Consider the following 27,312-nt stretch of genomic DNA (forward strand, 5'->3'; position numbering starts at 1 on the left):
TGTTAGTCATTGAAGGGAGTAAGTTGTAAGTTGAGGACTATGCTAAGTGGATAAGAGAAGCTCCTTTTCCTGCCGAACTCTGCCCCCTCCCTCTCTCTCCTTTCTCTGACTGCCTGGGGGTTGGACTAGAAGACCTCCAAGGCCCCTCACACCTCTGTTAGTCTGTTAAAGAGCAATTCCCTCCTTCACCTTAAGGCTCCGCATCCCCTTCCCCTTCCTGCTCCCGTCCCTGGGCCTCGTCCCCTCCTTCTCCCCCCTGTTTTTCTGGCTGCCTGTGGCGAAGCAGCCCTGGACTCCCTGCCCAGCTGACCATCCCACCCGGGACCGATTCCCCCGGGGCAGAAGGTAGGCGGCAGGCAGGGGGACACCCGAATGGGCATCTCTTCCCGCCCTGTCCAGAATGGGAGGAGCTAAACGGAGACGGGAGGAATTATAAGCACTTCCGGCTTGGGATGTCCAAAGTCCTGGCGGGGGTCTTTCCGGGGAGGGCGATCCAGGTTTGTGGGCGGGAAGGAAGGAGGCGTGGCCGGAGGCACTCGCGGGTCCTTTTTTGCAGGCATCTCTCGTGAAGCGGAGTCCGGCCGTGGAAGCGAGCTGCCTCTTTCCTATAGAAAGCCAGGTAAACAGATCCCTTCTTCCTCCCTGCATTTTCCTCTTTCTTTCTTTCTTTCTTTCTTTCTTTCTTTCTTTCTTTCTTTCTTTCTTTCTTTCTTTCTTTCTTTCTTTCCTCCTCTCCTTCCTTCCTTCCTTCCCTCCCTCTCTCCTTCCTTCCTGGGAAATGCCGGGACAGGTGAGCCTTCAAGGCAGCTTCTTGGGGCGCTGCTAAGATCGCTGCTGCCGTCCCCACTTCTTTCTTTCTTTCTTTCTTTCTTTCTTTCTTTCTTTCTTTCTTTCTTTCTTTCTTTCTTTCTTTCTTTCTTTCTTTCTTTCTTTCCTCCTCCTTCCTTCCTTCCTTCCTCCCTCCCTCCCTCCCTCCCTCCTTCCCTTCTTTCCTGGGAAATGCCGGGACAGATGAGCCTTCAAGGCAGCTTCTTGGGGCGCTGCTAAGATCGCTGGTGCCGCCCCCACTTCCTCCTGGGGGAGATGATTCTTATTCTCCTTTCTTTTCTGCCGGCCCTTCCTGACCGTTTCCCGTCGCTTCCTTTGCTCTGGCGCCGTTTCACACCCAGGAGGCTCGGAGTTGAAGGGCTGCGAAACCGGCGGGGAGAAAAGGGGGGCGATCCCTCCCAGGCGCTGCTGTTTCGGGGAGCTGCTCAAGACGAGCCGTTACAAAAGGCCAGCAGTTCCCCACTTCAAGTCCCAGCTTTGAAAAAAGAATTTTGTAATCTTTTGTAGCTAAAATCAGCCTTTTGCACTGGATGCTCAAGAATATCCTTCGGATGTTTGATAGCCAATTATTCCTTTGCTGTTTGTTCCCCTCTCCTAGACCCTCTCGTGGCCATGGCTTCATCTCCCGGAACCCCAGTTCTTTGTAATGGAGGATCAACAGCGGCTGAGCTTCCAACGCAGGTAGGAGGATTCTCCCCTCCCCTCCCCTCATGTGCCAATCTCCCAATAACAGAATAACACAATTGGAAGGGATCCTGGAGATCCTCTAGTCCCTCCCCCTGTTTCAAGCAGGAGACTCTATACCCTTTCAGACAAGTGGGCCATCCAGTCTCTCCTTAAAAACCTCCAGCCCAAAACTTCTGAAGGCAAACCGTTCCATTAGTTAATTGTTCTCACTGTCATGAAGTTTCTCCTTAATTCCAGGTTGTCTTTCTCCACTGATGGATTTCAAAGACCAGTCATTGTGCAGGGTGCCGAGATGTCTGACTGCATGGACAATTTTTATTACATTTATAGGTTTTTTATAAGAAGACAAAGGCAACATAGATACAATATCTGGATTGGAGAATAGATCCCACATGGGTGAAACCTCTCAACCACATTGGTACAACCTCCCAACCACTCCTTAAGACTAATGGTGATGTTAGTATAATGAAGTCACCTATAAGTGCAGAAAGTCTGGGACTTTCCACCTTCACCAAGATATAGGCAATGAGAGCATGCCAGGAGCCAAGAGGCCCCTATAGATCTAGGACGCTGCAGTGTGCTGCTAGCATCACCTACAGGATCTCAATTGCTACTACACTCCATGATTAGTTTCCATCCATTGTTTCTTTTCCTGCCTTCAGGGGCTTTGGAAAATAAGTTGAGCCCTTCTTGTTTGGGGCAGCCCCTCAAATATTGAATCACTGCTATCATGTCTCCCCTGGTCCTTCTTCCATTTCCTTCAACCGTTTTAGTCTCCAGCCTTTAATTATCTTAGTTGCACTTCTTCCAAACTCTGAACATCGTTTTTGTAATGTGGTGACCAAAAGTGAATGCAGTATTACAGGTGTGGCCCTTACTAAGATTTTATAATCCAGTACTAATACCAAGCCCAAGGTGAAAGGAAAAATCCATGGTTGACTTTTGCACAGAAATTAAATGTTGAACCTCACTTTCCTTGATTCGACATGATTCATCTGGTCACTACAGTGGGTATAATTGGTGTTGGGTTTGGCCAACTTCCCAAAATCTAGCTCCGTGATGGTGAACATATGGCACACCTGCCGGAAGTGGCACACATAGCCATTTCTGATGGCATGTGACAGGTTGCCCGGAAGAGCCCCACTGTGCATGTGCATGCGCCCCCCACCAGCCAGCTGATTGTATCTGTCACACATGTTCAGGGGGCAGGGCATGCAGAGGATTGTGTGTGCATGCGCAGGGGTATGAGGGGCATACGTGCATCATGGGTCCATGCGCGCCCACTTTCAGCATGCAACGTGGAAAAGGTTAGCCATCACTAGTCTGGATCATCAACGTAAAGCAAAGTAATTTGCGGTTGCTGTTCCTGTGGAATGGCCAACCAATAAAAAATTAACTAGAGTTATCTCTAGCCAGAGGCACTTTGTTTCTCTAAATGTTCTCCAGAAAAGATGTTCTGTCAAGGAATTGCAAGCAGCTGTCAAGATGAAGCTGGAGACACGTCACCTGGACTTGTACTCCTTTATATAAATATATTTAACATGCAAATTTACAGCGGTCTTTGTCACCATCCAGAAAAGGAACAATGTAAGATAGTCAGGAAAACAGAGAAACACCCTGAGGTAAATCTGAAGCATCATGCAGAACACAGAGAGGGAAAAAAGGCGGGAAAAAAGAGAAACGCCCCCTTTATACTTTCAGCAACCAATCGTAGCATAGATTGCATCCTGCATGAGTCAGCACCCTCTAACTAATCAGTTACAATTGTGTTCTGGCCTATTGTAGACTTTACTCTTCCAGCTACCAAATTCACTATTCTACATGCTCTTTGTCCTACTTGGAAGCTATGGAGGTTTTTCATTAAGAAGACTTGCGTTCATTGTTAGGAATATTCATGGAATACGTTGTATTTATTTCCCCTCCCTGTGTCAGGATTTGGTATCATTTGAGGATGTAGCTGTGTTTTTCTCCGTGGAGGAGTTGGCCCTGCTGGATTCTGAGCAAAAAGCCTTATACCAAGAGGTCATGCTGGAAAACAAGAGGAACGTGGCCTCCTTAGGTAAGGGATTCTGTTACTGTAGTGCAAAAAAATTTTTTTTAAAATTAATGCATGTGCTCCAGCATTATTATTCCTTTTTTGTTGCTGTATTCTTCTCTAAAGTGCTGGTTTTCAAATTTGCAAGCTATTTATGTGAGGTTTTCATCCTTTTCTATGAAGCCTGGCTTTTCTTCACAAATGGACAGTAAGGAGAGTATTGGCCTTCACAATTCCCTCTCTCCCTTTTGTTAAGAATCAAGTTCAATCTTGCACATGCTGTGCAGAAGGGAAGAAATAGCCAAGTGGAACAGGTTAAACACAAAAATGGAGTACATAAACCACAGTTTAATACACTACTGTAAATAAAAGACTGTCAAATACTGTGCACTATATCGCTGCTAGCAGCGACCATTGCTATGCTTTTGTCAGGGAAAGAAATGGTCGACAGAGAAGAAAGACGCATTATTGCCCTACAATACTTTCTCCCCGAACCATAACATTTATCTTACTAAACAGCTCTGAGCCAGCCCCTCTCTCTATCAGGCCCCGTTAGAGTCTGAATCCGAGGAGGAAGACGAATAACTGACAGGGAGTAGGAGTGTGGCTCCATTGGCTGTGGAGGAGCCTGGGGAAGGGCAAAGTCCTGCTGGGCAGAGCAGCGGAGAGATGGAACAAGGGAGAGGGAGTTCCGAGGGAGACCCAGGCCCACCACCTCTTCATCCTAAGGCACACAGGGAAGAACGGAGAAGAGAGCAACATGGGTTGCATGGCTTACAGGGGAGGAAAGGTTCCTGATTCCCTTGGTTAGCCACACTTGGGAATGAAAGTTTAAAAGAACTGAATGTTGACTGTGACACCTGCTGGGAGCAAGCGTGACTTTATCTTGTGTTGACTTTGCTTATCTGTGTTCCTGGCGTCCTCTCAACCATATGTGTTTTGCCGTGCCTTCACATCTGGAATTCTTGCTCCTGCACTGCCCAACTAATTACCTCATTTTGGCTTGAATGGACTTATAATTATCATTTGTGTTGGCCATGCTTTGGACTTGATTTGTTGTAATCAAAGGCTGTTCCTGGAAGAGTTTTTCTGCAGCCAGAAGGTAACCTGGACATTTGGGGCAAAGTTGGAGCTAATAAAGGGACTCATTGATTATCTGACTGTGTTGTCTTCGTCCAATGCCCCAGGTCATAACTCTCTCTCCCTCCCTCTCTCTCCCTCCCTCTCTCTCTCTCTTTCTCTACAGTCCTTTTCCATCAACTCTTTCTTAGGCTAGAAGTGTCTTCCCAAGGAAAGCGACCAAGCTCTACTCCAGCTCAACATGGAGGTAAGAAACAAAGTATCAATTTGGACTTGAAAATAAAAATAATAAAAGCCCATGAAGAAGGGAAGGAGCTAAAGACCTTAGAAGAAGGAGGAAGAGTGGCCTGCTCCACCATATGCACGATCCTTAGGGGTAAAGAAAAGATAAAAGAGGCAATTAAACTCCAGGAACTGATGCCGTAATCACAAGAAATAGGACAGGCCTCTTTTCAAAAACAGAACAGCTCCTTGTGCTTTGGATTGAGGATGACATCCCAAAAAGAAGTCCCATCAGTCTTCATCTGATTCAGGGAAAGGCATGGAGCGTTTTTGAAACACTAAAGCGAGCAGTGGGTGAGGAGTACAGTGAGACCTTTGGAGCCAGTCGTGGCTGGTATGCGCAATTCTGAAAATGATTTAATTACTATAATTTACGAACAACAGGCAAAAAGCTGTGTGTGCTAATGAAGTTCCCGAGCACTTTCCAGATCAGCTGGATGATATTTGACTGTAAATATATCTTTACAGTGTATGTAACCTTAATTTATATCAAGATTATGTCAGCACCTCTGACTTCATTTGGATACCTACTGAGCAATTCCCTGATAGGTTTTTCCCCCGGTCTGAAAGAGGGGTGGATGTGAGCAACTCCGATAAAAGATTTAATTTGTTTGATGTATGCAGCAGATAAGAGTGTCCTTCTCTACATTTCTACTCCTACTTAGTCTGATAAAATGGCCTTACATCTCCACACTGTTTCCGTGAAGTTTCCCATCCTAGCCTGTTTCCCATCCTGCCTGTCCCACTTGTTTTTTAGAAGTTGCTTCCGTTTTGTTGGGGTTTTTTTGGTCTATAATGACTATATGACACTTAAGAGCCCAATAATAATCCACAGGATTCACACAAGGATTTATATTCCTTGCAGTCATCTGGTTGGGAAGTGCTTACGACCAGATGACTGCAAGGAATATCAATCCTTCCATCCTCCACCGTTCAATCAGAACTGAAGAAGCTTCTTGGATGAGAAGCAAAACATGTTCAAGGAAAAGAGAAAGTCCAGTTGCCTTAAGAAAAAGCCCCTTTGGGATACGGAGGAATGAATACCCCAGAGTGAGAACCGGTTTTTTTCAAGGAAAAACCTCTTCATGGAGATGAGACTCAAGCTCATTTCTCAGGTCCAAGAACCTTAACATTTCTACCTTCTCAGATTGAAATTACACCAATAGGTTCGCCATCATCAAGCCTATTCTCTTTTAGTTAGGACTGTATTTTTACACTATTGTTTATATAGTTTTTATCCATTTAATGTACTGTAATAAAGCATCAAGGGGTTCCCTATGACAAGATGGAAGCTGATAAATTTAAATGAAAGAATGAATGAAGGCCTATTTTCAGGTCCCTTTTGTTTCCCTTGAACTAAATCTGAAGCAGTATAGCTGATGAATCTCGCCGCATAAATTTTCAATGATCTTAGCCAATATTTTCACGTTTTCATTTTGTGCCATTGAGGAATAAAGAGAGAGACAAAGGTCAAATTTTAGATCAACTTAATACCAAGCATAGCATCATGTTTTGAACAAATGGAAGTTTGGAAGAATATTGATAATGTTTGAACACAGCAATGGCGCTTGATCCCTTTTGCACCTAAGTTTCTGTTAACTTTTCTTTCTTCTTTTCCTGTTGCAAGCAGGTGACGGATGGGAGATGGAGGATTCTGGCCAAGAGGCAGCAGCACCTTTGCCAAAAGACAAAAAGGAAGTTGCAGAAAAGATGTATGGAAAGCAAAGTTCAGAAGAAAAACCATTAACGGAGGAGCTGGAGAATTGCTCTGGTCTACCTTGTCCAGATATCAATGCCTTATTGGACCCAGATGATTGCCATGAAAAACAGGTGTGTTCAAGGTGTGGAAAAAGACTCTGTAATGAATCTGGATTATGTGACTGTGGCGAAAGCCCTGCTGGCGAGAAACAAGATGAAAGCAGCCAAAACTCCAGAAGGAGCCTTCCTCCTCCTTTACGTGAAAGAATAAAAGAAGTCGGGAAACCATACAAATATACAGAGTGTGCAGAAACCTTCGGTACAAGCCGCTCTCTTGCTTCACATGAAAAGATTCACAAAGCAGAGGATCCACACAAATGTCTGGATTGTGGAAGGACCTTCAGGCAGAAAAACCATCTTAATTCACACAAGAGGGTCCACAAAGAGAAGAAGCAGCATCAAAGCTTCCCCTGTGGAAAGACCGTCAGAAGCAGCACCTCCCTTACTTCCCATCAAAGCCTCCACAGAGAGGAGAGTTTGCATCAATGCAGGGAGGGTGGAACGGGGTTTACTCGGAGCAAGGAACTGAATTCCCAGGAAAAAAGCCCCATTGGGAATAAATCGTATAAATGCCTAGAATGTGGAAAGAGCTTCTGCTCTCCAAGTGACCTCACTTGCCATAATAGGACCCATACAGGGGAAAAGCCATATCATTGTAAGGTGTGTGGAAAGAGCTTCACCCGAAAAAGTTCTTTCAACTTACATAAGAGGATCCACACCGGAGAGAAGCCCTTTCAATGCCTGCAGTGTGGAAAGCGCTTTGCCCGTTCTGATAGGCTTCATGTCCATGAACAAACCCACACAGGGGAGAAACCGTACAAATGCCTGGAATGTAAGAAGTGCTTCAGTAATCCATATAGTCTTACTGTGCATAAAAGGACCCACACAGGTGAAAAGCCTTATAAGTGCAACGAATGTGACAAATGCTTCATCAGTTCGAGTTCCCTCACTTGTCACAAAAGGTTCCACACTGGAGAGAAACCATACGAATGCCGCACGTGTGGAAAGAGCTTCAGTGAAAAGAAAAAGTATATCATACATAGCAGGACTCACACTGGGGAAAAACCTTATCAATGCCAGGAGTGTGGAAAACGCTTCAGTCATTCTGGAGCACTGACGATCCATAAAAGGATTCACACAGGGGAGAAACCCTATAAGTGCACGGAGTGTGGCATGAGTTTCTCGAAAAGTAGTTACCTTGGTATCCACAAGAGAATCCACACTGCGGAGAAACCGTATACATGTCATGAGTGTGGAAAAAGCTTTAGTCAAAGTACTTCACTCACTTATCACAAAACCCTCCACACTGGAGAGAAACCCTATAAATGCCTGGAGTGTGGAAAATGTTTTCGTGTGAGTGGCCAGCTTACCTCCCACAATAGGATCCACACAGGGGAGAAACCCTATAAATGCTTAGAGTGTGGAAAATGTTTTCGTGTGAGTGGCCAGCTTACCTCCCACAATAGGATCCACACAGGGGAGAAACCTTATAAATGCCTGGAGTGTGGAAAATGTTTTCGTGTGAGTGGCCAGCTTAGCTCCCACAATAGGACCCACACAGGGGAGAAACCATTTAAATGGATCGATTGTGGAAAGAGTTTCAAAGATGGCAGGAATCTTGCGCTCCATAAAAGTATCCACACACGGTAGAAGCCATATCAGTGCGTGGAATGTGGAAAGAAATTCAGAACCGGGAGTGTTTTTAATTGCCATAAGAAGACGCACAGCAGGAAAAAAATAATGTGAATTGGTTCGTGTTGATTCTGAAAATTTGCTTCATGCCCATAGAAGTTTTGCAGGAGATTCTGGAGAAATGCATGGATCATGGGAAGGGCTTCCGAAGCAGCAGAAATATCTTGATCCATTACAAAGAAGAGTTCCCTTGTAGAACTAGGAATTAACTTTTGGATATTAGATCTTTGTGCTAGAGTAGAGTAGAATGAGATTAGAAACAATAAGAATAGAAACAGAATAGAATATAGGAATAGGGAAGGGAATTCTCTCATTGGCCAATGGAGATTGGACATACAAGGCCTGTGTCTCCATACACTCTCAAGTGTACATAACACAACAAATGATCAACTTTTGTCAATGTGAACAGCAAAGGGAGGGAGGGATTTGGGAACTAACACATCCAGATGTCTATGGAGATTCTCAGTCATCCAGGCTGTGGTTCTCCCAAAGGTGCTTTGATCAAAAGGCAACTGCACTTTTTTATTTCCTTGAGAAGATTTCCCTTCTCCTCCAAGAAGTTTCTTCAGTTCTGTTTTCTCTTGAATGAGAAGCGAAATGTCTTCAAGGAGAAACACAGTCCAGTAGAAAAACAGAAAGCATCACGGAAAGCTAAGCGACATTTATGGAAGTGTTGAGGTTTCCCTGTGAACATGCTGGGATGGCTTTAAAGAGCTTGGCTGAGCTCTGGATGACACGTATGCAGTAAGACTAAGATGTGAGTGTAAAACAGACAGGAATTGCTGTAAGGGAGATGAGAGAATATCCCATGACTCTGAAACACGTAAACTGTGTGGCAAATGCTGTGTAAAGCCCTCCAGTGGGTGTTGGTGGTGTACAAAGGCCTTGAGGGAGATTTCCTTGTATGACTTTTTCTGCGGAATAAAGTTTTTGCTTACAATCTTGTTTTCGTGTTCAATTTGAGGCTGAGCACATCTGGCAAAGTGCCTGGAGCAGGAAAGATGAGGAAAACCAAAAGTGCCTTTGAATTCAGATTGATCTCTTCCCTTCTTTCAGTTTTCTTCAGCTTCAGAGGGAGAAAGTTAATGGGCCTCCCTTATGGATCATCAGGGGGTCCTTTGGCTCCCCATTTATTAGGGATAATCTTGGAAAAAGCAGGTTTTGTGGGTGGGGTTTCCCACTTTTCTCTTTATTCTCTTTTGGAGCACTAAGTTGTGTCACACTTCGACATGCCCCATCGACCCTTCAAATACAGGCAATCCTCGACTTACGACCACAATTCAGTCCAAAATTTCTTTTGCTAAGTGAGACATTTGTAAAGTGAGTTTGTTCCCATTTTGGCTATTTTTTGCTGTGGTTGTTAAGCAGATCACTGCTGTTGTTACAGCCGTTGAGCAAATCTGGTTCCCCATTGACTTTGCTTGTCCAGAGCTTCCTGTGATCCTGGGTCATGGCAACCATAAATATGTGTCAGGTGTCAAGTGGCTGAATTTTGATCACGTGACCATGGGGAGGCTGCACCTGTCTTTAGTGCGAGAAAGTTCATGTTTTTCAGTGCCTTTGTAGCTTTGGCCACTAATCCAATGGCCTTAAGTCAAGGACTACTGATTATTATTCTGGCACAATCATGAATGTTAGTCATTGAAAGGAATAGGTTGTTAAGTTGGGGATGATGCTAAGTGGATAAGAGAAGCTCCTTTTCCTGCTGAACTTTGCCCTCTCCCTCTTTCTCTGACTGCCTGGGGGTTGGACTAGAAGACCTCCAAGATCCCTCACACCTCTGTTATTCTGTTAAAGGGCAATTCCCTCCTAACTTTAATGCCCCACATCCCCTTCCTGCTCCCATCCCTGGGCCTCGTCCCCTCCCTCTTCCCCCTGTTTCTCTGCCTGCCTTATTGTTATAAGGAAAAAGAAGCCTTTCCCTTTAAGGAAAGGCAGAACTCTTTCCCTTTGGGAATTCAAATTTCCCAGCTGGGAGATTTACTGCAAAATGATTGGAGGTCAGCTCCATTGGAAGCTGGAATCAGTTTATTGTTAATAGGAAGGCAGGTAAGGAGAGATCAGAATAGCAATCCTGTGAGTAGTCTACTTCATTGTAAGTTAAACCCCTTTTTTATACCCTTCAGATCCTTTTTTCATTTGTATGTGAACTCTTTAAAGTCTTTTGATTTGTATGTTTGTTTTTTTATGGCGTTTATATCCTTTCTCTTGAGATTGGGATCTTTCATCCTTAGATAGAAGGCAAATAAGTAATTGTTTTATAGTCCGATCTCTGTTTTTCCCTGGCCCTTTGTAGCAGCTGTTTCTTTATAATTAGTATGCATTTTGTTGCAACATCCTGAACTTTCTCTCATGCCTTTGATTTGCTACCATGGTTTAAATCTTTTCCTGCCGTGCCTTTTTTTATTACTGTAAGTGTCTCCTTTTCTCAAGTGTCTTAAGGTTCTTCATTTCCTTTGGGTGTTTGCTTTTGCTTTTTATAGTTTTCTATGGGAAGGGGTCTTAGCTAATTTGTAAGGCTTTTTCTCTGTATCCCATGTGTGTAATTTTATCCTTTGTTGTGGAGAATAGGTTGGGTTCAGCTTTTTAATGGCCCTATTGACAATGTTGGCAGAAGGCAAAGGGAATAAACGTACTCAAGATTATATGTTGTTTTGGAGGGGATAAGGACACAATTGGAATATATTGTATATCTTTTAGTTGTTATAGAAGAAGAAATATAAGGAAAAATGTCTCTGTGGCTGGGGTTGCACTGTAATATTTGTATTTTACCCATCTGGCAAGGATGGAAGGCTGAGTCAACCTTGAGCCTGGTGGGATTTGAACTGCCAAATTGCAGGCAGCCTATTATCAGTAGAACTGGCCTGCAGTACAGCACTCTAACCACTGTGCCATATTTGAATTTAGTAGCTGGAACAGTGGAGATGCACAAGGAGTCAGAATATACCATTACAGCCGATTGGTTGGAGGGAGCTTTCTCCTCCTATGCTGTGATTGGTTAATATGGGTGTAAAGGAGGAGTTTCTTTGTTTCCCGCCTTTTTTCCCCTATGTGTTCTGTAATTTTACCTCAGGACGCTCATCTTAGCCTGATTATCTTGTTTATTGTAAATATTGATGTAAACATATCAATTTTACTGTAAACATTAATTTTACTGTAAATATATATTTACAGTGTGTGTGTGTATACCATATATATAAATATATTAATGTATAAAACACTAATTTATATAACGTTTGTGTCAGCATCTCTGACTTCATTTGGATACCTACTGAGCAATTCCCTGACAGGTTTTTCCCCCTGGTCTGAAAGGGTGGTGGATGTGAGCAGCTCAGATAAGACTTAATTTGTTCAGTGTATCAGTAGATAAAAGTGTCCTTCTCTACATTTCTACTCCTACTTAGTCTGATAAAATGGCCTAAAACCTCCACGCTGCCTCCATGACTGTCTCCCATCCTAGCCTGTTTCTGATCCTGCCTCTCACACTTGTTTTTTAGAAGTTCCTTTCATTTTGTTGTTTTTTGGTCTACAATGATGACACTTAAGAGCCCAAGAAGAATCCACCGGTTTATCAGAAGGATTTATACTCCTTGCAGTCATCTGAAGTAAAACAAGACAAGACATCTGATGCATAGAAAACAATCTCATGTTCACCCTTTAGTTTATAGTTTAGCTCATAGTATAGTTTCAGATAATAAGGGGGAGTTGGGAGGGCTTTTTAGGCATGATGTGCGTTGTGTAGGGGATATAAATGTATTAGTTTGAAAATAGGATTTTGTTCTCCTTGTGCTCAATCCACTTGGAAAGGGTCTTGGAGGCCGTGCTTGCAACCACTTTCTTTTCTAAACGTTTTAAATTGTGAACCAGACTTGTCTTCCTATTGTGCATATAAATTTATTGGGTATTCTCTTCTAAATACTGATTATAAAATATTTACTTCTATTATAACAAACAGATTAAAAAGACTGCTAAACTTGTATATACATGAAGATCAAAACGGATTTCTTCCAGCTAGGCAAATAAAGAATAATCTAAGAATAGTATTAGACGTACTAGAATTTTATGAAGCCCACCCTGAGAGAGAAGTAGCACTCATGTTTTTAGATGCAGAGAAAGCTTTTGATAATCTGAATTGGCAATTTTTAATTCAAAAAATTTATAATTTGAATCTGGGTACCAAATTTGAAAATATTATAACAACTATCTATGACACACAACAAGCTAATATAATAATAAACGGAGAACACACCCGCCCAATAAAGATAGAAAAAGGAGTGAGACAGGGCTGCCCACTCTCCCCACTGCTCTTCATATTATCATTAGAAACATTATTAACGCGAATTAGGCAAAATTCAGATATAAAGGGATTAACGGTTAAGAAAGAGGAATTTAAATTGCAAGCATTTGCGGACGACATGATCTTCTTTATTGAAGAACCAATAGATAGGGGACTAAAATTGATGAAAGAACTGGAGAATTTTGGAGCAGTAGCAGGACTTAAAATAAACAAGAAAAAAACTAAATTAATGACCAAAAATTTAACAGAAAAACAGAAAATAGAATTAGAAGAAACAATGGAATTACAAGTGACAAAGAAAGTGAAATATCTAGGAATTTGGCTAACACCACACTGTAAGTCACTTAAAGAAAATAATTATGACAAATTGTTACATCAGGTAAAGAAAGATTTAGAATCATGGAGTAAACTTCAAATTTCACTATTAGGCCGGATTGCCACCATTAAAATGAACATTCTCCCCAAATTTCTATATTTATTCCAAACGATTCCAATTAAATTACACAAAAAGTTCTTCGAAGAACTCAACAAAACAACCCTTAAATTTATTTGGCAAGGGAAAAAACCCAGAATAAATGTAAAAGCAATGCAAGATACAAAGAGCAGAGGAGGGTTAGCAGTCCCAAACTGGGAGTTATATTATATGGCCACCTCATTAGTTTGGTTGAAGGACTGGGTGAAGTTAACTAATAAAAGAATATTATTTCTAGAAGGCCACGACTTACAAAGGGGGTGGCACGCATTCTTATGGGATATAGGGAAAACCAGTCAAAAATATTTTCATAGACATTTAATTAGAGACGCGCTACTAACAATTTGGAAGAAAATACGGAAAAAACATTACATAAAAATACCAACATGGATTTCAACAATGGAGGTGATGATTCACCCAAACAATTTGGAAATTACTAAAATGATTAAATATAAAGACTTATTGGACCCACAAGGAAATTTGAAATCGAGGCAGGAAATTCAGGACCAGGGACTAAAAATTGATCAATGGGTTTATCTTCAGATTCAAAGTAGGTACAAACAAGATAAGAAAGAATTTGGAATTAACAACAAACTTCAGCAATTAGATAAGATTTTATTAGGACCGGACAAAAAAAGCATAACAAAATTTTACAATTATTTACTAGAAACAGAATTAGAAGAAGAAATTGTAAAAGGAATATGATTGCGTGGAGTTGGAATGTAGGACGTAGTATTACACTAGCAGAATGGGAAAAAGTTTGGGGCAGGAATAATAAGATCACAAAATCGGTAGCATACAAGGAAAATCTTTATAAAATGTTTTATAGATGGCATCTCCCTCCTTCGAGGCTAGCGAAGATGCACCCCAACATGAGTCCGTATTGTTGGAAATGTAAGAAAAAAGAAGGAACCTTTTTCCATATGTGGTGGACATGCACAGAAACCCAAAATTATTGGAAGAAAATCCAAACTTGGTTGGAAGAAATTACAAAAGAGCAGATCGAGTATAAACCAGATTCCTTCCTACTAGGGATCTTTGACAAACAAATTTCCAAAAAAAGCTAAATATATAACAATACATATATTAACTGCGGCCAGATTAGCCTTTGCACAATACTGGAAACAACATCAAATTCCATCAGATGAAGTGATTATTGATAAAATTTCAAAATGCGCAGAAATGGACAAACTGACTCTGGCACTAAAAAACAAAGATACTTCACAATATTATGATAGTTGGAATTGTTGGTATAATTGGATTAATCATAGATAAATTATATATCATAAGGCATAAGAGAAATGTTTTAACTGATAATAATGAGATAGTGATATATGTATAGAATAGGTGTATATATGACATAAATCAAAGGCTATAAAAAAAAAGATCTTGCAAACTGTAAAATAAGAATGTTTTTAATTTTCCTTCTTTCTTTTTCTTTCTTTTTCCTTTTCAATCTTTTCTTTCTTTTCTTCTTTCTTTCTTTTTTTCATTTATTTGTATATGTATTGTTGGCTGTTTTTAACTGTTAAAACTAATAAATTGTTCTATTAAAAAAAATAATTATTGGGTATTCTTACAACTCACACAGGAATCTTAGAAACAAGTAATAACTAGCAGTCAGCATGGGTTTGTTAAAAACCGATCATGCCAAACCAATCTTACTTCATTCTTCAACATACTGACAAAATTAGTTGACCAGCGAAATACCGTGGATATAATATAGATTTCAGCAAGGCATTTGACAAAGTAGACCACAACCTATTAATAAACTAGAAAAAAGTGGAATAGATAGCACCACCACTAGATGGACTCGCAACTGGCTGACAAACCATACTCAACTAGTAGTCATTAATGGGTCTAAATCTACATGGAGGAAAGTAAGCAGTGGGGTGCCACAAGGTTCTGTCAGATGGTACTAAGCTGGCAGAAATAGCTAACATGGAAGAAGATAGGCTCAAGATCCAAATGGATCTTGACAGACTAGAACACTGGGATGTATCTAACAAAATGAAATTTAATGTAGAGTAGTAAAGTCAAGTCCTACATGTAGGCAAGAAAAACCAAAAGCACCCATATAGACTGGGTGAAACCAGGCTCAATAGCAGTAACTCTGAGAGGGATCTTGGAGTCTTAGTGGACAACCAGCTAAATAGGAGCCAGCAGTTTGCATCAGCAGCCAAAAATGCTAATGCAATCCTAAATTGTATTAACAGAGGGATACAATCAAGATCAAGGGAAGTACTAATACCACTCTATAAAACCTTAGTAAGACCACATCTAGAGTACTGCATCCAGTTTTGGACACCACATTATAAAAAAAGATGTTGAGGCTCTAGAAAAAGTTCAGAGAAGAGCAACCAGGATGATTAGGGGACTGGAGACTAAAATATATGAAAAATGGTTGCAGGAACAGGGCCTGGCCAGTCTAGTGAAGAGAAGGACCAGGGGAGACATGATAGTAGTGTCACAATATTTGAGGGGCTGCCACGGAGCTATTTTCTAAAGCGCCTGTAGGCCAGACAAGGAATAATGGGTGGAAACTGAACAAAGAGAGATTTAACCTGGAAATAAGGAGAAACTTTCTGACAGTGAGAACAATCAAACAACGGAACTGCTTGACCTCGGAAGCCCATCAGTTGAGGCTTTCAAGAAGAGATTGGGCTGCCAACTGTCAGAAATGGTGTAGGGTCTCTTGCTTGGTGGGGGGGTGGACTAGATGACCTAAAAGATCCTTTCCAACTCTGCTCATCTGTTAAAGAGCTATTCCCTCCTAACTTTGGCGCTCCGCATCCCTTTCCTTCCCCTCCTCCCCTCCCTGGGCTCCGTCCCCTCCCTCTCTCCCGTTTCTCTGACTCCCTGCCCAGCTGACCCTCCCACCCGGGACCGATTCCCCCGGGGCAGAAGGAAGTGGGGCGGGTAGGGGGACCCCCGAATGGGCGGCGTTCCCCGACCTGCAGAGAATGGGAGGAGCTATAAGCGTTTCCGGCTTGGGCCTTGCAAATTCCTGGCTGGGGTCGTTCCGGGGAGGGGGATCCACGTGCGTGGCCGCGAAGTGTCCAGTGGCGATCGCGGATCCTTTCCTGCCCGGGTCTCTAGGGGAGCGGAGGCGACGCGAGAAAGAGAGCCGCGTCATTCTTATCGAGAGCCGGGTAAAAAGCTGCTTCTTCCTTCCGTCGTTCATTCCTCCCTCCCTTTTCCTTCCTTCCTGGGAAATGCCGGGACAGGTGAGCCTTCAAGGCAGCTTCTTGGGGCGCTGCTAAGATCGCTGCTGCCGTCCCCACTTCCTCCTGGGGGAGATGATTCTTATTCTCCTTTCTTTTCTGCCGGCCCTTCCTGACCGTTTCCCGTCGCCTCCTTTACTCTGGCGCCGTTTCACACCCAGGAGGCTCGGAGTTGAAGGGCTGCGAAACCGGCGGGGAGAAAAGGGGGGCGATCCCTCCCAGGCGCTGCTGTTTCGGGGAGCCGCTCAAGACGAGCCCCCTCCGGAGAGAGCATCGGCTCAAGGCTCCTCCGGACGCCCTTCCATCTCTTCGCCCGCCTTCCTTTCCTCGTTCCCATCGTTCAATTGAACTGCGTTTTTACAAAGCCTTTTAGTGCATTTAAAGAGGCGTCGCTCTTTCCTGCGGACCATTGTTTCTCAACCTGGGCAACCTTGTGATTTGTGGGCTTCCAGAATTTCCCACGTGTGTTGAAGCCCACGTATCTCAACAGGTCCCAAGAGGTAACCCAGGGGTGAGGAAGTTACGGACCTTTTATGACTGGTGGACTTCAAGTCCCAAAATTCTTCAGCCAGCTGGGTCAGGTATTCTGGGAGTTGAAGTCCTGCTGTCAAAAAAGGCCACTAGTTCCCCACTTCAAGTCCCAGCTGTAAAAGAAGAGTTTTTGTAATCTTCCTTGAATATCTCATAAGGGAAGGTGAACATTATAGCAACATAGAATAACAGAGTTGGTCCTTTAATGCATACATTCATGGCTGAGATAATCTGAATCCAATTTCTGGTCCTTCCACACCTTTCAGTTTTCCTCTCACCCAGAATGAGTCTCTGTGGGTTGTTGCTGTGGCTGCAAAGGACTCCTGTGAAGGGGTTCCCTAGTTACCCAAGAAATAGGCTAAAATCAGCCTTTTGCACTGGATGCTCAAGAATGTCTTTAGGATGTTTGATAGCCAATTATTCCTTTGCTGTTTGTTCCCCTCTCCTAGACCCTCTCGTGGCCATGGCTTCATCTCCCGGAACCCCAGTTCTTTGTAATGGAGGATCAACAGTGGCTGAGCTTCCAACGCAGGTAGGAGGATTCTCCCCTCCCCTCCCCAGGTGTGCCAATCTCACAATAACAGAATATCACAGTTGGAAGGGATCTTGGAGATCTTCTAGTCCATCCCCCTGTTTCAAGCAGAAGACCCTATACCCTTTCAGACAAGTGGCCGTCCAGTCTCTCCTTAAAAACCTCCAGCCCACAATTTCTGAAGGCAAACCCTTCCATTGGTTAATTGTTCTCACTGTCATGAAGTTTCTCCTTAATTCCAGGTTGCCTTTATCCACCATTAGTTTCCATCCGTTGTTTCTTCTCCTGCCTTCTGGTGCTTTGGAAAATAAATTGAGCCCCTCTTGTTTGTGGAAACCCCTCAAATATTGAAACACTGCTATTGTGTCTCCCCTGGTCCTTCTTTTCTCTAGACTGGCCATATCCAGTTCCTGCAACTGTTTTTTGTGTCATTTAATCTCAAAGCCTTTAATCCTTGGTTGCTGTTTGCACTTTTCCCAAAGTCTCCACATTTCTTTTTGTAATGTGGTGACCAAAACTGAACTTGGTATTCCAGGTATGCTTTTTACTCTTGAGTTTTTTTTTGTAAAAGTTTATTTGGATTTTCAGAAAACATAATACAAATAAAATATCTTTTTTGAGAGCAACATGATTCCAGGTTATCACATCTCCATACAGACATAATCTCAGTTAAATATTCATCTTTATATTCTATTTCATATCTTGACACTATTTTATCATTTTCTCAATAATTTTTCCCTTCCTTTACTTTCCTCAATCTTATTTCTGATTATCTCATTGCTTTCTAATTCAATTACATAGCTTTTTCTAAATTTCTATATCTTTCTAATCATTATATTTGTACTTTTGTCTGTCCTACTTACAACTTCATACATTCTTTTTTGAACATCCTCCTGAAAGGGAAAAGAAAAAAAAACACAATTCCCTCCCCTTCCAGGCGTTAAAAAGCAAGTTTTCCCCTGTGATTACCAAATAGAGTTTATCACCTTTATATCTTATAGTTGTTATCCATTCAAATCTCATTTAACATTTAATTTATACATTAGACAATTATAATTATATACTCTGCATTTTTTAAAATGGTGAACATAAAAGCCCAAAATAAAAAGTAAAGTCCAAGCTTGGTTTTTGTAGAGCGCAGCTGCTGCCCAGATGAAGTTGGAGACACTGACATAGACTTGGAGACTTTTATATAAACATAAATATATTTAACATGGAAATTTACAGCAGTCTTTGTCACCATCCACAAAAATAAGAGCATAAGATAGTCAGAAAAACAGAGGAACATCCTGAGGTAAATCTGAAGCATCATGCAGAACACAGAGGGGAAAAAAGGAGGGAAAAAAGGGAAACGCCCCCTTTCTACTTACAGCAGCCAATCGTCACGCAGATTGCATCCTGCATGAGTCAGCACTCTAATCAGTTACAATTGTGTTCTGGCCTATTGTAGACTTTACTGTTCTAGCTACTAAATTCAATATCTTACATGCTCCTTTGCCCTACTTGGAAATTGTGGAGGTTTTTCATTAAGAAGAAGACTGACATGTAATTCATTGGAGTGTTCATTGTTAGGAATATTCATGGAATATGCTGTCCTTTTCCCCCTGTCTCTGTGTCAGGATTTGGTATCATTTGAGGATGTAGCTGTGTTTTTCTCCGTGGAGGAATGGGCTCTGCTGGATTCTGAGCAAAAAGCCCTGTACCGAGAGGTCATGCTGGAAAACAAGAGGAACATTGCCTCCTTAGGTGAGGGATTCTATTAAGATACTGACATTTAGTAGGATTCTGTTACTGTAGTGCAAAATAATTTTTTTAAAAAATTAATGCATGTGCTCCAGCATTATTATTCCTTTTTTGTTGCTATATTCTTCTCTAAAGTGCTGGTTTTCAAATTTTCAAGCTATTTATTTGAGGTTTTCATGCTTTTCTATGAAACCTGGCTTTTCTTCACAAATGGACAGTAAGGAGAGTATTGGCCTTCACAATTCACTCTCTCCCGCTTGTTAAGAATCAGATTCAATCTTGCACATGCTGTGCAGGAAAGGAACAAATAACCAAGTGGAACAGGTTAAACACAAAGATGGAGTATATAAACCACAGTTTAATACACTACCTTAAATAAAAGACTTTCAAATACTGTACCCCATATTGCTGCTAGCAGCAAACAAATTGCTATGCTTTTGTCAGGGGAAAGAAATGAGAAGGAAGAGACATTATTGCACAACAATACTTCCTCCCCAAACCATAACATTGATCTTACTAAACAGCTCTGCCCCCCACCCCCCCTCTCTCTCTGTAAGTAACAGGGGAAATTATCAAAATGAAAATAATTAAAGCCAATGAACAGGGGAAGAAGGCAAAGATCATAGGAGAAGAAGGACTGGCTTGTTCTACCATATGTATGATCCTTAAGGGTAAAGAAAAGATAAAAGAGGTGATTAAATCAGCTCCAGGAACTGATGCCGTAATCACAAGAAATAGGACAGGCCTCTTTTCAAAAACAGAACAGCTCCTTGTGCTTTGGATTGATGATGACATTCCAAAAAGAAATCCCGTTAGTCTTCATCTGATTCAGGGAAGGGCACGGAGCGTTTTTGAAACACTAAAGCGAGCAGCGGGTGAGGAGTACAATGAGACCTTTGGAGCCAGTCGTGGCCGGTTTGCGCCATTCCGAAAACAATTTAATTACTATAGCTTATGAACAACAGGTAAAGCTGTGTGTGCTGATCAAGCTGCCCAACTCTTTCCAGATCAATTGGATGAAATTTTACTGTATATATATATTTACAGTGTGTGTGCATACAAACATACATACATGTAACATTAATTTATATCAAGTTTGTGTCAGCATTTCTGACTTCATTTGGATACCTACCTACTCATCTACATGGAGATGAGGCTGAAGCTTATCTCCCAGGTCCAATTAAACCAATAGGTTCTCCATCATCAAATTTATTATCTTTTAGTTAGGACTGAGTATTTGTATTTGTACACTGTTTTATTGTTTATATAGTTTTTATCCTTTTAATATAATAGGGCATCAAGGGTTTCCCTATGGCAAGCTGGAGGCCAATAAATGTAATGAATAAATGAACAAATGAATGAATGAAGGCCTCTTTTAAGTGTCCTTTCTACTTCCTTTGAGCTAAATCTGAAGCCGTAGAGCTGATGGTTCTCACCCCATAAAATTTCAAATGATCTTAGCCAAGATTTTCACGTTTTCATTTTGTACCACCGAGGACAAGAGAGAGCCGAAGGTAAAATCTTATATCAACTTAATTCCAAGCATAGCACCATTTTTGAGGGTTTGAAGTAACAGACCCCAAAGACTCAAATCTCTGAGGTTTGATGATTCCTCAAAGTACAGATTTATTAGGCAAGTCCTTTTGGCACAGCTGCTGAAAAGCCGACTCTGGAGGTCCAGAGGTTTTTCCCACCCAATTCAAAATTCAAAGTTCTTCCCCCTAATCCACTCATCCATCACATGGTCCAATCAGGTCACAGTCTGAGTCCAGCTGTTTTCTTCCCGTGCCTCACCAGGTGCTGATGAGAAGGTCCTTCCTTCCCAAGGAAAAAAATTCCTTTTTTGGCTATACATGCCCAGCCATCTCTACTCCCCTCTCCCATTCCCATAGCCCTACCCAGCCTTGCTGTGCCAACCCTGAACACGATCCAAAATGACTTTAGAATTGATACCATGTTTTGAACCAATGCAACGTTGGAGGCAGTTTGATTCTGTTCAGATACAGCAATGGTGCTTGAACCCTTTCGCACCTAACTTTGTGTTAACTTTTCTTTTTTTTATTGTTACAAGCAGGTGACGGATGGCAGATGGAGGATTCTGGCCAAGGAGCAGTTGTACCTTTACCAAAAGACAAAACAGAAGCTACAGAAAAGATGTATGGAAAGCAAAATTCTGAGCAAAACCAGTTAACGGGGGAGCTGGAGAATTGCACTAGTTTACCTTGTCCAGATACCAATGTCTTATTGGACCCAGATAATTGCCATGAAAAACAAGTGTGTTCAAGGTGTGGGAAAACACTCTGTGATGAATCTGGAAGATGTGACTGTTGCCAAAGCCCTGCTGGAGAGAAACAAGATGAAAGCAGGCAACACTCCAGAAGGAACCTTCCTCCTCCCTTACATGAAAGAATACAAGAAGGAGGGAAACCATACAAATGTACAGAGTGTACAGAAATGTTCAGTACAAGCCGCTCTCTTGCTTTGCATAAGAAGATTCACAAAGCAGAGGATCTACACAAATGTCTCGATTGTGGAAGGACCTTCAGTCAGAAATGTGATCTTACTTCACATAAGAGGATCCACGAAGAGACGAAGCAACATCTGTACATTAATAGGGAAAACAGTTTCAGAAGCAGCGCCTCCCTTACTTCACATCAAAGCCTCCACAGAGAGGAGAGGTTGGATCAACTCAGGGAGGGTAGAACGAGGATTACCCACAGCAAGGGACTGAATTCCCAGGAGAAAAGTCCCAGTGGGAAGAAATCATATAAATGCCTAGAATGTGGGAAGAGCTTCTGCTCTGCAAGGGACCTCACTCACCATAATAGGATCCATACAGGGGAAGAGCCATATCATTGCACGGTGTGTGGAAAGAGTTTCACACGCAGAGGGTATTTCAATTCACATAAGAGGATCCACACTGGAGAGAAGCCATATAAATGCACAGAGTGTGGAAAATGCTTTACGACCTCTAATGTCCTTTCTTCCCATAGGAGGATCCACACAGGGGACAAACCCTATAAATGCTTGGAGTGTGGAAATAGTTTCAGCAGAAGCAGCAATTTAAGCTTACATAATAGGATCCACACAGGGGAAAAGCCATATGTTTGCACGGTGTGTGGAAAGAGCTTCGCACGCAGAGGGTATTTCAATTCACATAAGAGTATCCACACTGGAGAGAGGCCGTATAAATGCAAAGAGTGTGGAAAATGCTTCAGACTCCCCAATGCCCTTACTTCCCATAAGAGGATCCACACAGGGGAGAAACCCTATGAATGCTTGGAGTGTGGAAATAGCTTTAGCAGAAGAGGTGCTCTAACTGTACATAATAGGCTGCATAAAGGGGAGAAACCTTATAAATGCCTTCACTGTGGAAAGAACTTCAGTGAAAAAGGTCATCTTAAGTCACACAAGAGGATCCACACGGGGGAAAAACCATTTCAATGCATGGAGTGTGGAAAGAGCTTCCGTTGCTCTTCAATCCTTACTTCCCATAACAGAATCCACACAGGGGAGAAGCCCTTTCAGTGTCTGCAGTGTGGAAAGCGCTTTGCCCATTCTGGTGGCCTTCATGTCCATGAACAGAGCCACACAGGGGAGGAACCATACAAATGCCTGGAGTGCGGAAAGAGCTTTCGTAGATCCAGCCACCTAACTTACCACAGAAATATACATACTGGAGAGAAACCATATCAATGCACCAAGTGTGGGAAGAGCTTCAGTAATTCACGTAGTCTTACTCTCCATAAAAGGATCCACACAGGTGAAAAGCCTTGTAAGTGCACTGAATGTGACAAATGTTTCACCTATTCAGGGCATCTCTCTCGCCACAAAATGCTCCACACTGGGGAGAAACCATTTGAATGCCGTATGTGTGGAAGGAGTTTCAAAACAAAATATAGCTGTATCAAACATAGCAGGACCCACACTGGGGAGAAACCATATCAGTGCCAGGAGTGTAGAAAACGCTTCAGTGATTCTGGAGCACTGACGATCCACAAGAGGATTCACACAGGGGAGAAACCGTATAAATGCACGGAGTGTGGCATGAGTTTCAGTAGAAATGGTGTCCTTGATATCCACAAGAGGACCCACACTGGGGAGAAACCGTATACATGTCATGAGTGCGGAAAAAGCTTTAGACGTAATGATTCACTCAGGATGCATAAAAGGCTCCACTCAGGGGAGAAACCCTATAAATGCCTGGAGTGTGGAAAATGTTATAATGATGGTAGTAGTCTTACCTCCCACAATAGGATCCACACAGGAGAGAAACCGTTTAAATGCATCGAGTGTGGAAAGAGTTTCAAAGATGGCAGGAATCTTATCCTGCATAAAAGAATCCACACAGGGGAGAAGCCTGATTAGTGTGTGGAGTGTGGAAAAAAAATGGAGAACTGGGAGTAACTTTAATCAACAAAAGACACACAGCAGGAAAAAATTATGTGAATTGGTTTGTGTTGATTCTCAAAATTTGCTTCATGTCCACAGACGTTTTGCAGGAGAATTCTGGAGAAATGCATGGAGTGTAGGAAGGACTTCCGAAGCAGCAGAAACATCTTGATCCATTAAAAAGAAGAGTTCCTTTGTAGAACTAGGAATTAACTTTTGTTTATTTGATCTCTGCTAGAGTAGAGTAGAATAAGATTAGAAGCAATAAGAATAGAAATGGAATAGAATATAGAAATGGGGATGAGCAGGAAATTCTCATTGGCCAAGTGAGATTGGTCATACAAGGCATGTGTCTCCAATGCATATGTTCTCAAGTGTACATAACATACAACAAATGATCAACTTTTGTCAATGCAAAGAGCAAAGGGAGGGAGGGATTTGGGAACTAACACAGCTGGATGTCTATGGAGATTCTCAGTCATCCAGGCTGCGCTTCTCCCAAAGGTGCTTTGATCAAAAGGCAACTGGACTTTTTTATTTCCTTGAGAAGATTTCCCTTCTTATCCAAGAAGTTTCTTCAGTTCTTTTTCTTCTTGAATGAGAAGTGAAATGTCTTCAAGAAGAAACAAAGTCCAGTTGACATTTTTTTTAAAGCGCTTTTGGGATAATATTTTCAGATAAAATAAGGTTGTAGAAAGCTGGCTTAGACTCTAGAGAAGATGCTGAAATATTTCAAGAGGAAACATTGCAATCTAAGTGGTGAGGTCCAGACCTGGTGGTGTTGACTCCCTATATTTCCCTAAAGTTGGAAGGAATCAAGCAGTGGATCTACTACACCCATGTGGAGAAAGTCAGGCCAGAACACAGAGAAGCAGGATCTCCAGTGAGCTCTTCACTGTGAGAAAGTGACGGAAGAGAATGAACTAATACGAGACTTGAGAGTTGTGTCAAAAGGAATAACTGGAGGGATGGCGCTGTGTGTCTGCACCACCTTTAACCTTAGTTGTGTTTAATTGATTTCTTGTCTTGAGATACAATATTGATTATGCTTGATTTTTATTAATGTCCCAACTTAGGAAGCGGCTTAAGGCTTAGCTTACACATCTCAAATACAGGCTCATTTTGGTGGGTAAATTGGACAATTCAGGGAACCAGCTTCAGAAAATACAGGTGGCGCTTGACTTATGACCACAATTAAGCCCCAAATTTCCATGGCGAAGCAAGTCAGTTGTTAAGTGAGTTTTGTGCTATTGTACAAGTTTTGCCACAGTTGTTCAGTTAGTAACAGTTGTTAAGTGAATTGGGTTTCCCCATTGACTTTGCTTGTCTGAAGGTCTCAAATGGTGATCACATGACACTATTATTAAGGCACAATCATGAATGTTAAGAATGTGTTTTTTCAGTCTAACCGACAATTGCCAATTCATTGAAATCGGATTTGGAAAACAGGGAAGGAATTTGGTAACATCAAAATAGGTCAGTGCCTAGACTGGGAGTCTCTAAACGTATTTTAAGACTTGTGGACTTCAACTCCCAGATTTCCTCTGGCACACGTTACCATGCTGGCTGAGGGATTCTGGGAATTGAACTCTATAACTCTTAAAAGTTTCCCATTTTGGAGAGCCCTGGCCTAGACTTATGGAATTATTGTCTGTGGCTGTTTTTAATGCCTTCTTACTGTAAAGTCTTTAAGTGTCCAATACATTGAAAATGGAGAAAGAATTATAGTCATTATTTCCTTGCTCTTCAAGAAAAGGATTACAAGCATTGTGAGACATCTGAATATTTGCAATAAAAGTTAAACTCTCAGAAGGGGGAAGATGGCAAAGAGGCCGAAGATAACTTGGAAAAGGCTCAGGTTTCCCAGGGAACAAGGCCAGATGCACGTTAATTTACAGTCCCTGTGATAAAGGCAAAGATATATTGAAGCCAGGAGTGAATGTGCAATGTTATTCCTTTAGTACCTCTCCCTCGCTTCAAGCCACAAACCTTACACCCTATTTGGAATTGCAGGAAGGGGCCAGGATCCCCCCCCTGTCTCTTCAGCAAGAGAAACTTCTCTGTTAGCTCAAAAGGAACTAATTTGCAAACAAGGGGAGGGGCCAGGTATTCCCCCTCTATCCCTGTCTTCCTCCAGTTACAAACCCTTTCCAAGTGCAATGGGAAAGTTTCAGAAATCTTGCTGGTATTTCTAAAAGGAAAACTGATTTTCCTCTGCTCATTCCAACAGAAAGGCTTCGCATTTCTTATGCTCTCGGATGCTTCGAATAGGCAATAAAAAGATTCCCCTGCAGTTCTTTAGCCGGTTTATTGGTGGTTATAAATCATTATTGAAGGACTGTCAGCCTCAAGATCTCTTCAGGTACCCTAACTACTATCTATCTCATTTATTTCTCCCATATCTTCTCTATTGCTAGGCTTAATTCTTTCGGCTGTCATTAGCAACGGGGGGAGGGGTAATTGTGGGGGGGAAGAGAGCTGGAGGTGTTTTGCATTCCTTTACTGTGGGCAGAAAAAGGAGGGGGTGTATGATTTCTTCTTTTCAACTTTCCATTTCCTTGCTAGCCTCTATCCCTTTTTGCGCAGCTGCGAAGTTTTATCAAAATATGTCAAGGTCAACGGACAGAGGCCTCATCACCACCTGAAGATGCCCACATGATCATATTCAGAACTTTTAATTGGAAGAGACTTCTGGATTTCGGGGGGTGGGAACAATTCCATTTCTTTGTATGTGTGATCTGCGCGCCAAATTCTCAGTTTCGGAATTCCATCTGTAGCTTCCTTTTTATTCTCCAGTAAAAGAATAACTTTGCTCTGATCCATGGAGTCTGGGTATTTCTTTCTTGGATTTTGAAAGGAGCACACACTGACATTATTCCGAAACTCACCATCAGCCCACCCGGAGAAAACACCAACTTTTCTTCCGAGGGGGTTTCACATCATGTCTTCTCCAGCCAGCGACGAAGATGACCAGGGAGCTGCGGGGGGGCAGCCAATGCTGTTACCAGAGATGCCAGCCGCCGACTTGTTAGCTGACCTTACTCTGGAAGAAACTCCAGCTGAGATGCCCAGATGGTCGTTAGGAGTTGGATGGAGAGATCTGGAAGACCCCCCCCTCCTGGAATCACTGTAAGTCGAAGAGGTGCGAGGGAACAGCTGTGGCAAGAGGGGGAGGAGATGGAATGCAGGCTGGATCAAGCCGGGAAAAGCTTTAAGGATGCTTCTGAGAAACCCGGCAGGGCTCCAATATATGAGGGGGAAGGGGGAGCGAGTTCAGCCTGGGGAAGTCGGGCTGCCACCCCCCCGGCCCAGCCCTCGCCAGCGCAACAACCAGCCACCACCCGGGGAGCCCCAGCAGCGGGGGTAATGCCTAGAAGACGCCACCTGCCCTCCTTAGATGTGAAGTTTGGAGGAAATCCCAAGGACTTGGGGTTTTTCCTGGTGCAGGTTGGAAGCTATATGGCAGAATATGAAAGGGAGTTCACCTCTGAAGCAGCCAAAGTAAGATGTGTTACCAGGACCCTGGAGGGGTTGGCAGCAGACTGGGTGGTGACTTTGTATAATGATAACTCCCCCCAACTGCGAAGCCTTGATGTTTTCATGACTGCTTTGAGGAGGAGGTTTGAAGACCCTCTGGCGGAGAGAAGGGCCAGGATCAGAATGAAAACCATAACTCGGGGGGAGATCAGTGGCTGACTACACCCAAGAGTTCACACAGCTGGCATATCACATCCGAGGTTGGTCCCAGGAGGCTCTAAT

General features: G+C 42.5%; 1 protein-coding gene across 1 annotated transcript; it reads left to right on the forward strand.

Moving 5' to 3' along the window:
* The first annotated feature begins 1,426 nt into the window (after positions 1-1,426).
* Positions 1,427-26,371, forward strand: LOC113452096 (uncharacterized). The gene is made up of 5 exons (XM_087928471.1): positions 1,427-1,509; positions 3,448-3,574; positions 4,797-4,877; positions 6,540-8,191; positions 21,952-26,371. Exons 1-5 carry the CDS (start codon positions 1,441-1,443, stop codon positions 23,527-23,529), a joined length of 3,507 nt encoding a protein of 1,168 aa, XP_087784597.1. The 5' UTR covers positions 1,427-1,440; the 3' UTR covers positions 23,530-26,371.
* The last annotated feature ends 941 nt before the right edge of the window (positions 26,372-27,312 follow it).

Source organism: Pseudonaja textilis, chromosome 2 (assembly GCF_049901715.1).
Source record: "Pseudonaja textilis isolate UNSWEBS1 chromosome 2, rPseTex1.2, whole genome shotgun sequence".
Lineage (NCBI taxonomy): Eukaryota > Metazoa > Chordata > Lepidosauria > Squamata > Elapidae > Pseudonaja > Pseudonaja textilis.